General features: G+C 39.1%; 1 protein-coding gene across 1 annotated transcript; it reads left to right on the top strand.

The window, feature by feature from the left end:
* The first annotated feature begins 3,107 nt into the window (after positions 1-3,107).
* Positions 3,108-4,305, top strand: LOC138890150 (uncharacterized). The gene is made up of 4 exons (XM_070173512.1): positions 3,108-3,345; positions 3,471-3,543; positions 3,682-3,810; positions 3,915-4,305. The coding sequence occupies exons 1-4, from the start codon at positions 3,108-3,110 to the stop codon at positions 4,303-4,305; spliced, it is 831 nt and encodes a 276-aa protein (XP_070029613.1).
* Positions 4,306-11,340: the final 7,035 nt, after the last annotated feature.

Genomic DNA, 11,340 nt, shown 5'->3' with positions numbered 1-11,340 from the left:
GTAATTTTAACGAAATAAATAGTTAAATCGACATTGATTTAAGGAGAAAGATATAGGTCTTAACATGAATAGTCAGGATGAACACAAGCATATAGAATCAGTGAAAGTTTGAACTAAGAAATTCAGAAGAGGCATATTAGGACAAGAAAATCACGAGGAATCACAAGAACCAAAGCAAGAACACAATCAGTATACCAATACTTAGAAACCAGACGAAGAACGTTAAAAATTAGGGCTTTTAGTACAAGCGAGTTAAGGTTTACAAAATTAGTCAAAACACATAAGAAGTAGAATATTAAACACTCAAAAATCATCAAAAAGTTTGTAAAAAAAATTTCCAGAAACCCTAGTTTAGAAAAAGATGAAAATCACTTGAAAATCATACGATTCTTGTAAAGAAAATCATATGATTCTTGTAAAGAATCTCAAGGTTGTTGTAAAACTAATATGAAACAAGTTCAAATCATATCAAATCTATATAGATCTAAGAGGTCCAAAAAAGAAATTAGGGTTTCGAAGAGAACAACACAGAGGTGAAGAAACATGCTAAAAACCCATAGATCATAGTCAATATAGGACGATCTTACTCGGAATCACACTGGAACGGCCTGAAACATGCGAGAAAGGGACCATAGATGCAAGCCAACTGACCCTGGTCCCTTGAGGACCATGGAGATGGCGATATCAATGTGAGAGAGGCTAATAGGGGCCTGGGGGTGGTGAGAAACCACCAGAGATAGCCATAGACGACTGACGATTAGGTTTGATTAGGGTTAGGTTTCAGAGCGTTTGAGAGAAGCGAAAGGTTTCAGGGCAGCGTATGGTGTAGAATGAAAGGGTTTTTTTTGGGGGGGGGGGGTCGTTTGGTTTATTTTAGGAAGGGTCATTTGTAGCCGTTGATCTCTATGATCAACGACCGAGATTGAAGGGGTTTTGGGGCCGGATCGGGTAGCATGATTTGGGATGGGTAATTTGAATTATAATTGGGCTACTTATTGGGTCGAGATAGGGCTAAAAAATTGAAATAAAATAGGTCAGATTTTAAATAGCCACTTTAATAGCTACATAATTTATAAAAATAGTAAATGAGTTCCAAAAAATACTTTCATGTACTAAAATGATTTAAAATAGTTATTTAACATTTTAAAAATATAAAAGACCATTTTATGCATCAATAATTTAATTATACGTTAGCATGGGCTAGTATTGCAAAGATGTGCAATTTAGCCAAACAATGTAAATGCAATTATAAAAAATGCACTAAAAATATTTAAACAATTATGATGGCATAAATAATGAATTTAAATGACCAAATCATTACAAAAAATAATTTGAAAGATAATTATTGGATATTTTATAAATAAAAGAGGAGAAATAAATTGATTTGGAGCTTTTAAAATTGTAGAAAAATTATAAAAATGCTTATGCATGCTTATAACTGAATGAGTACCATTTTAAAAGTATACATATGTATTAAAAAATATATGAAGAAAAATTGGGTATCAACATACTTGGTAGGAGTACGATGATTGGTTGCCGCCATGGCATGGTCCCTATACCCTCTCGAATAGCCAATACCACATTTACACCAGATGTTTCAACAAGCTGACATGATATTGGGATCTAAAGAAGATGAGGCCTTAGCTGGCCTAAGAAATCTATTTTGGGACGATGAAGACATAGACTTCAATGCAATAGTTGAGGATCAGGAGGAGGAAGACCTTACCATTCGGACCATGGAGAAAGGAGTTGTTCTTAAGTATTGGACTACTACACCATCCCAGGCCCGTCGAGTTCCTGGGTAGCCTGGCTATTAACATGATCTATTTTTAAAAGCAATTAAGACATTTTTCAGTATTTCATTTTAGACATTTTTGTTTTGAAAATAATTGCTCGAGTCATCGAGTCGTACTCGTTTTAATGTTTTCAAAGATTTATTTAATGCATTGCTATTTTAGTATTTATTGTTATCCTTTACATTTTCTCTCCACAACATTATAATTACTTGTCCTGATGAACCAACGATTGTGACATGTAATGAGACAACGCAACATAAGGATAGTGATTCAGAGGAAAAAGAAGAAGAAGATATAATCCCTGAGGAAATTGTTAGAGAGCTAAAAAATTTAGAGAATATGCCTAGGTCAAATTTGGACGAAACCGAGATAGTCAACTTGGGAGATTCTGAAAAAGTCAAAGAAACTCGCATAAGCATCCACATGTCACCATCAGAAAAAGAAGAGTACACCTGTTTCCAGAAAGAATACAAGGATATCTTTGCATGGTCTTATGTTGATATGATCGGGTTGAGCACATCTATCATATCTCACAAACTACCTACCAATCCAATGTGTCCGCCTATAAAGCAGAAACTCAGAAATTTCAAGCATGATATGAGTTTGAAAATCAAAGAGGAAGTCACCAAGCAGATCAAAGCTAAGGTTCTCAAAGTGGTTGAATATCCTACTTGGTTGGCCAACATCGTGCCAGTTCCAAAGAAGGATGGGAAGGTTAGAGTATGTGTCAACTATCGGGATTTAAACAAAGCAAGTCCCAAAGATGATTTCTCGTTACCCAATATACACATACTGATCGATAATTGTGTCAAGCATGAACTCCATTCCTTTGTGGATTGATTCGTGGGATACCATCAGATCTAGATAAATGAGGAAGATGCCGATAAAACAGCCTTTATCACTCTATGGGGGATGTATTGTTATAAAATGATGTCGTTCGGCCTAAAGAATATTGGAGCCACTTATATGAGAGCCATGACGAATATTTTTCATGACATGATTCACAAAGAAATAGATGTGTACGTGGATGACATCATCATCAAATCCAGAAGAAGCACAAATTATATAGCAAATTTAAGGAAATCCTTTAATCGGCTTCGAAGGTATAATCTGAAATTGAATCTTGCACAGTGTGCCTTCGGAATCCCTGCTGGAAAATTGCTAGGTTTCATTGTCAGTCGCCAGGGGATTAAGTTGGAACCTTTAATGGTCAAAGCTGTCCAAAATTTTCCACCTCCAAAGAGCAAGAAAGATGTGATGAGCTTCTTAGGGTGTCTCAATTACATCAGTTGATTCATAGCACAATCGACCATGATTTGTGAGCCAATTTTCCAAATGCTGAAGAAAGATGCTGCAACAAGATGGACTGAAGAATGTCAAAAAGCCTTTGACAGAATCAAGGAGTACGTATCCACACCACCAGTCTTGGTCCCGCCGAAACCTGGTAGGACTCTGCTACTCTATTTGTCCGTACTAGATGGATCTTTCGGTTGTGTATTGGGACAACACGATGAGATGAGAAGAAAGAAACAATCCATATACTATCTAAGTAATAAGTTCACACCCTATGAGGCACGACATTCTTTGCTGGAACGCACCTGCTGTGCCCTGACATGGATAGCTCGGAAATTGAGGCACTATTTCTATGCCTACACTACATATCTTATATCAAAGATGGATCTCCTAAAATACATCTTTCAGAAACCAATGCCTACAGGGAAACTAGCAAATTGGCAGATATTGTTGAGTGAGTTTAATATCGTCTGTTTGACTTAGAAGGCAGTCAAGGGACAGACATTAGCGGATCATCTTACAGAAAATCCTATAGGAGGAGAATATGAACCACTGAAAACGTATTTTCCTGATTAAGAAGTATCATTTGTAGGTATATCACCAAATCTAAAGATGGTTGGATAATGTTCTTTGACGTGGTCGCAAATTTCAAAGGAGTAGGTATTGGAACCATTTTGGTGTCAGAAACCGGTCAACATTATCCAATATCCGCAAAGCCCAGGTTTTCGTGCACCAACAATATGGTAGAATATGAGGCTTGCATCATGGGGCTCAATTTGGTCATCGACATGAATATTCAGGAATTACTGGTAATTGGTGATTCAGATCTTCTGGTACACAGGTTCTAAGAGAGTGGGCTACCAATAATACCAAAATATTGCTATATATGTATCACGTACAAGAGTTGATGAAGAGGTTCACAGAGATTGAATTTAAACATGTTCTGAGAATCCAGAACGAGTTCGCAGACGCACTGGCTACTTTGTCTTCCATGATACAACATCCGGGTAAGAATTTCATTGACCCTATTCCAGTAAGAATCCATAACCAACTGGCTTATTGTGCTCATGTTGAAGAAGAAACAGACGAAAATCCATGGTTTCACGATATCAAGGAATATTTGGCAAAAGGACCCGGAGCATGCAAATCATACTCAGAAATGCACGCTCCGGAGATTGTCCAATCATTTCTTCCAAAGAGGAGGAATTTTGTATAGAAGGACTCTAGAACTAGGGTTATTAGGTATGTTGACGCCAAAGAAGCTTCCAAACTACTCGAGGAAATACACGCTGGAACCTGCGGACCACACAAGAATGGTTTTGTTTAAGCCAAGAAGATACTAAGAGCAGGATACTTTTGGATTATTATGGAAAATGACTACGTCACGTATGTCCAAAAGTGTCAACAGTGTCAAGTATATGCTGATACAGGTACCACCAAATGCGCTCAACGCAAAAAGTGCACCTTGGACTTTCGCCGCTTGGGGAATGGATGTCATCGGTCCGATCGAGCCCGTCGGTTCAAACGGGCACATGTTCATTTTAGTGGCCATAGACTACTTCACAAAATGTGTTGAGGCTGCATCTTACAAGGTTGTAACCAAGAAAGTCATCGCATATTTTGTCAAGGGTCGTATTGTTTGCCAATTGGGAGTACCAGAATCCATCATTACCGACAATGCCGCCAACCTCAACAACAATTTAATGAAAGATATGTGTGAAACCTTCAATATCAAGCATAATAATTCCACAACATACAGACCTCAAATGAATGGAGGAATGGAGATTGCCAAGAAGAATATCAAGAAAATATTGAGGAAAGTGGTAGACAACCACAAGCAATGGCACGAGAAATTACCATTTGCCTTATTGGGGTATCGTACCACAGTTCGCACATCAATCGGAGCAACTCCCTACATGTTGGTTTACGGTACTGAAGCTTTCATTCCATCCGAAGTCGAAATTCCTTCTTTGATAATTATACAAGAAGCAAAACTTAGTGATGAAGAATGGATATGGAGTCACTACGAACAACTGGCTCTTATCGACGAAAAAAGAATGGATGCAATATGTCATGGTCAAATTTATCAGAACAGAATGTCCAGAGCTTTCAACAAAAGAGTCAAACCTAGATAGTTCACACCGGGCAGCTGGTGTTGAAACAAATCTTCCCGCATCTAGATGAAGCCAAAGGAAATTTTTTACCCAATTGGCAAGGGCCCTACATGGTTCCCAGGATACTAATAGGAGGAGCACTCACACTTGCAAAAATGGACGGAGAAGTTTGGCCAAAGCCTATCAATTCGAACGCAGTCAAGACATACTATATTTAAATTGTTTACATTTCTTCATCTGATGTATTCATGACTTGATACCCATTTAAGAGGGGATACGTAGGCAGCCATGTGGGTTCGGTCATAATTCAATAAAATTTTGATTTTCCCTACAACCAGAAATTGGGGCAGAATTTTAAGGAGGACCCTCAAAATTCCGGAGCAAGTCCAGCCGACATCATCACATGTAAGACAGTCAGAGAATCGGCTAAGTAGCTAGGGCAGAATTTAAGGAGGACCCTCAAAATTCTGGAGCAAATTTAGCAAACTTTCTCATGCGCCGAACGGCTGAAGAAACGCTTATTAAAGTGGGGTAAAATATTGAGGAGGACCCTTAAAATTCTAGCGCAAAGAAATCGCAATGTCTTTAAAAGTGTCGCAATCATTGGTTCATCTAATTTAATTGATATTACATACTACTATGTTTTCAAATAACTCTATTTATCAAGTGTATGCATATTTTTCGAAAACTTTATCTCTATGGCAGCCAGATGCTACCTAGGGTAACGCAAATAGGACCTCTGGAGCAAGGCATAGCAAAGCAAGTAGGCGAAGACACGAACCGATTGGAATTCACAAATCTTTATTGGAATGCAGGCACAGTAAGACAACGATACTCAAAGATACATCATAACACGGCCCTCAATACAATGAATTATCTAGCATGAACATCTTCGCTAAGAAATACTTTACTTTTTCATTCGTCTCCTCTTTTGCATGGGCTAAGCCCTGCCTTCCTAATTGCATAAGGCTAAGCACTACCTTCCCCTACATGAGACTAACCATTGTATCCATTTTGCATGAGGCTAAGCATTACCTCTCTATTTACATAAGGCTAAGCATTGCCTTCCCCTGCATGAGACTAAGTATTGTCTCCATTTTGCATGAGGCTAAGCATTGCCTCCCTATTTACATAAGGCTAAGCACTACCTTCCACTACATGAGACTAAGCATTGTCTCCTCTTCTTGCATGAGGCTAAGTCCTGTCTCCCTAATTGCATAAGGCTAAACATTGCCTTCCACTGCATGAGACTAAGCATTATCTCCATTTTGCATGAGGCTAAGCATTGCCTCCCTATTTGCATAAGGCTAAGCACTGCTTTCCCCTGCATGAGACTAAGCATTATCTCCTCTTCTTGCATGAGGCTAAGACCTACCTCCTCAATTGCATAAGGCTAAGCATTGTCTTACACCATTTGAGACTAAGCTCTGTCTCCTCTTCTTGCATGAGGCTAAGCCCTGCCTCTCCAAATGCATAGGGCTAAGCTCTGCTTTTCCTTGTCTAATACCGAATGCTACGCTATTTGAAATCTAGCACTATTCTGCCTTTCCCGGGGCTAAGCTCTGTCCCAATTTTATGCAAGACTAAGCTCTGTCTTGTTTCGCTTATATGATCCATCATCGTGACTCTGCATTTCATGGGCTGAAACATTGCCATTTGTCCGAAGGCGCTATAGTCCGAAGGTATCATCCTCATATCCCAAAGATACCATGTCATGGCCTGAGGATCTCTCAATGCTGCATATCATCATTCAAAGGCGTCATGGTTTAAAAGCACCATTCTCATGGCCAGATAACATCATTTCATGGCCTGTGAATCCCTTATCATGTGATTCATGGCCCAGAACTTCATGGTCTAAGGTCATTATCCTCACCGTCCAAAGACAATCTTCATGGTTCAAAGAGAATTTGCATCATGTTTAAATTGTTGCAATAACCCATATATATTTGCAGGCATCAAGTTTTAAGTTTTGCAGGTAAATCAGTAAATAACCTTTCTTCAAACGGGAGCAACCTTCGCTCCGGTTTTCGCTTATAACATTCACAACTTACAATCATTTCAAACGTAACCGACTCCCAGCAATTGAACACTTTTTACTCTATGACCATTTAGATATTTTCTCTATAATATATTTGTACGTTTCAGATTCATATTCAAAACTCTGCACCCGATTCTATCCTTCCCAAAGGAACCCTTTCCGAAACACATGACCATTCTTATAATAACACCATCGGTTTCGTTCACCGTTGGATCCAGAACTACACATGGCCCGATTCCTGTAAAACCAGGGATATGTAGGTAGCTCAGAGACCAGGGTTCGGCCTATATTTTTTCAAAATCACTCCATTCGGTCAAAATCAGTCATCATTTCTCTACCTGACATCTCTTTCATCCTTCCCGGGTAAAGAGGGGCAGCTGTTGATACCCAATTGTTTCCTCATATTATTAACTATACATACATACACTTTCAAAATAATGTATATGCATCATCATTTCATTTACAAGCATACACAAGTATTTTCATAATTTCCCATGATTATTAAAGACTTTAAATCCGTTTATTTCTGCATTTTTATCATATAAATGTCCAATAATTACCCTATAAATTATTTTTTATGATGACTTAATCATCTAAACTTATCATTTATACCAATATGGGGTTTCAAGTGCTTTCAGTGCATTTGTCATAATTACATTTTGCATTTTGGAGCTAAATTGTACATTTTGCAATAATAGCCCATATGCAAATATAATTACATTATTTTTACAAAAAATGACTTTTTATATTTTATAATGTTAAGTAATCATTTTAAATCATTTTCATGCATCAATAATATTTCGTTATTTATTGATTATTTTTATAAATTATTTATTTGTTAAAAATGGATATTTGAAATCTAGCCCTAAAATCCCCTATTTTCGGATTTAACCCAACACCCTTACACCAGCTCAATACCCTTGGCCCAAATCCATTAGTCCAGTCCCCATACCCGTTTTAATAGCTAGCCTAGATGTGACGACCCGACCGGTCATCTAAAGAATTAACGCCTTGATCCCCTATGAACTGTTTTCCCCAAGTTTATTTCTGTTAATTTGTTTTGTCGGGATGTTCGGTTTTGAGTTTCGGAGAGTTTTGGGACACTTAATCCCCAAATGAGAGCGTAAGTGTTGGAAAGTTGTCAGTAGTCAAAATAGTGTGGAGACGACCTCAGAATGGAAATCTGATGGTTCTGTTAGCTCCGTTAGGTGATTTCAGGGTTAGGAGCATGATTGGGATGTGTTTTGGAGGTCCGTAGCTAATTTAGGCTTAAAATGCCAAAAGTTGAATTTTCGAAGTTTCCGGTTAGATAGTGAGATTTTGATCCAAGGGTTAGAATAGAATTTTGGAAGTTGCAATAGTTCCGTCATGTCATTTGGGATGTGTGTGCAAAATTTCAGGTCATTCGGACGTGGTTTGGTTAGGTTTTTTATCGAAAGTGTATTTTGAGGAAATTTGGAGTTCTTAGGCTTAAATCCTTGATTAATTCGAGTTTCCGATGTTGTTTTAGGTGATTTAAGGATTGGTATAAGTTTGAATAAGGTATTAGGTAATATTGGTGATTTTGGTTGAGGTCCCGGGGGCCTCGGGGTGAATTCGGATGGTTAACGGAGAAAATTTTGGAGTTGAAGTTGTGCAGCAGCTGGCCTTCTGGTATTTCCGCATTTGTGGTTTGGGGACCGCAGATGCAGAGCCGCAGAAGCGGCGTAGAGACCGCAGAAGAGGATGTTGGTGTTTTCTTCAGATTCCGCAGATGCGGAAGGAGTACCGTAGATGCGGTTTCGCATCTGCGAAAAAGAAATTGCAGATGCGGCTCCTAGGCAACTAACTGAAAGTCGCTGATGCGACGTGGCTTCCGCAGAACCGGGTCCGCAGATGCGGTCCCAGCACCGCAAATGCGGATGTCGCTTGGCAAAACATATAAATAGTTGCCTTTGCAAAAATTGGCTATTCTTCCACCATTTTTATCTGAGTTTGAAGCTTCTAAGAGGGTTTTTTGAGGAAATCAAAGGGAAATCACTTGGAGGTAATGTCCTTGACTTCATAACTCGCTTTTATGTGATTATAGACCTAATTAATGGTGAGAAATTTGGGGAAAATGTAATAAGGGCTTGAGTTTAAGAGACCTTTAATTGAGGATCTGAGGGGTCATTTGGACTCCGATTTCAGTGTTCTTGTTATGTATAGACTCGTGATAGTACGAGGGTTCTGAAAATATAAATTTTACCCGATTCTGAGACGTTGTCCCTAGGGGCATTTTGGTCATTTTACATGTTTCCGCATATTAGCTTAGAATTTAATTGTAGAATCAGTTACTTGAAGTGTTATTTACAATATGCGATTGAATTGAATAGATTTGGGCCATTTGGAGTCGGATACTCATGGAAAAAGTGTGGTTTCAAGTTGATTTTGAGCCAGTTCGAGGTAAGTGGCTTGTCTAACCTTGTGTGGGGGACCTTCCCCTTAGGATTGGTATGTTTAGTGATTGAATTGCCTTGTGCGTGAGGTGACGGGCGTGTACTTGTGCAAATTTTTGGAAATCCGATTTTCTTTAAGTATTTATTAGCATGATTCCTTTCCTGCTTTATTATACTTGCAAAATTTAGCATGTTGTTAGTTAGAAATAATGTTTAGTTGACTTGAATTGCCTATTTGCTTAAATTTCCTTGATTGCACTACGTGAAGCATGTTTGGCTAAAATTACTTATTTCCTTGATATGAAATTTCATTTCTGAATATCTTCTTGTTATTGCTGCGTATTTACATTGGGGCTACGGATGTGGGATTCCGGTAGCTCCCCCCTTGTTTGTTTACTTTGGGACTACGGGTTAGATTCCCAGTATATCCTCCTGTACATTTACTTTGGGACTACGGGTTAGATTCCCGATAGATCGCCCTGCATATTTACTTTGGGACTACGGGTTAGATTCCCGGTAGATCCCCCTGCATATTTACTTTCGGACTACGAGTTAGATTCCTGGTAGATCCCCCTGCATAGTTATATGGAACTAAGGGAATGCACCCGGTAGATTTCCCCAGTACTGGGTATTTACATTTGGGACTATGGAACGGGATTCCGGTAGATCCCCGCGCACTTTGAGTTGGACTACAGGACGGTATCCCGGGAGATCCTTTGGATATATATATATATATATATATATATATATGATGGACTATAGGACAGTATCCCCGGAGATCCACTGGACATGTAAAGATGGGACTACAGGATGGTATCCTGGGAGATCCCCAATTGTTACTATCGATGCTGAGTTGTGTTCCCTTTCCATGTTTACCTGGTTCTGTATAGTTGTCACTGTTCTGTTCACTCTGTGTTGTTTTACTGTTGTACTCATTTATAATGTTCCATTCTATAGTGTCAATCTTTATATTTTATTTAATCTCAGTAGGGCCCTGACCTTCCTCGTCACTGCCCAACCGAGGTTAAGCTTGGCACTTACTGAGTACCGCTAGGGTGTACTCATGCCCCTTCTGCGCATGTTTTTCATGTGCAGATCCAGGTACTACTGATCAGGCCTACTATCATTGAGGGAGGCGACTGCCTAGAGACTCCGAGGTACATCTGCCGCGTTCGCAGACCAAGGAGTCCCTTTTTATTCCTGCCTTTAGTATTTAGCCCTTCTGTACTTCTCTGTTCTTTATTAGAAATTCCGGCGTTAGAGCCATGTAGTATTGTTTTTCTTAGATTGTGATTCATGGGGCTCCGGGTCTTGGATTTATGTTTAGTTTTGAGAGTTAAACATGGTGTATGCCGAGCGGAACATTTACACACTGTTATTGTTGTATTTCTATTTTTTAAATTGTTTTACATCCGCAAGTTTGGTTATTTTCTGCAAAGTTAGGCTTACCTAGTCGTAGAGACTAGGTGCCTCACGATGGTTCACAGAGGACGAACCAGGGTCGTGACACTAGGACCCTTTAAATCAGGATCGTTGATCTCCAAGATCAACGGTCCACATTACACCTGCCCCTTTAAACCTAACTCAACCCAAACCCTAAACCATTCTTACCACCCTGCCATCTTAGAACCCTCTCGTCTCTCATCTCTCATGAACCCTAGTCGTCGTTCCTATCAAACCCT

The sequence above is a fragment of the Nicotiana sylvestris genome, chromosome 4 (assembly GCF_000393655.2).
Source record: "Nicotiana sylvestris chromosome 4, ASM39365v2, whole genome shotgun sequence".
NCBI lineage: Eukaryota > Viridiplantae > Streptophyta > Magnoliopsida > Solanales > Solanaceae > Nicotiana > Nicotiana sylvestris.
Note: the sequence above shows the minus strand (reverse complement) of the source record. Positions and strands in the feature narration are given on the sequence as shown.

Excerpts from the sequence above, each read along its gene's own strand:
- LOC138890150 (XM_070173512.1), top strand. The coding sequence starts at position 3,108 with ATGATTTGTGAGCCAATTTTCCAAATGCTGAAGAAAGATGCTGCAACA. Across the intron at positions 3,346-3,470 it reads ACAATCCATATACTATCTAA|ATGGATCTCCTAAAATACAT; the intron begins GTAATAAGTTCA and ends CTTATATCAAAG. Across the intron at positions 3,811-3,914 it reads CCAATATCCGCAAAGCCCAG|ATCTTCTGGTACACAGGTTC; the intron begins GTTTTCGTGCAC and ends TTGGTGATTCAG.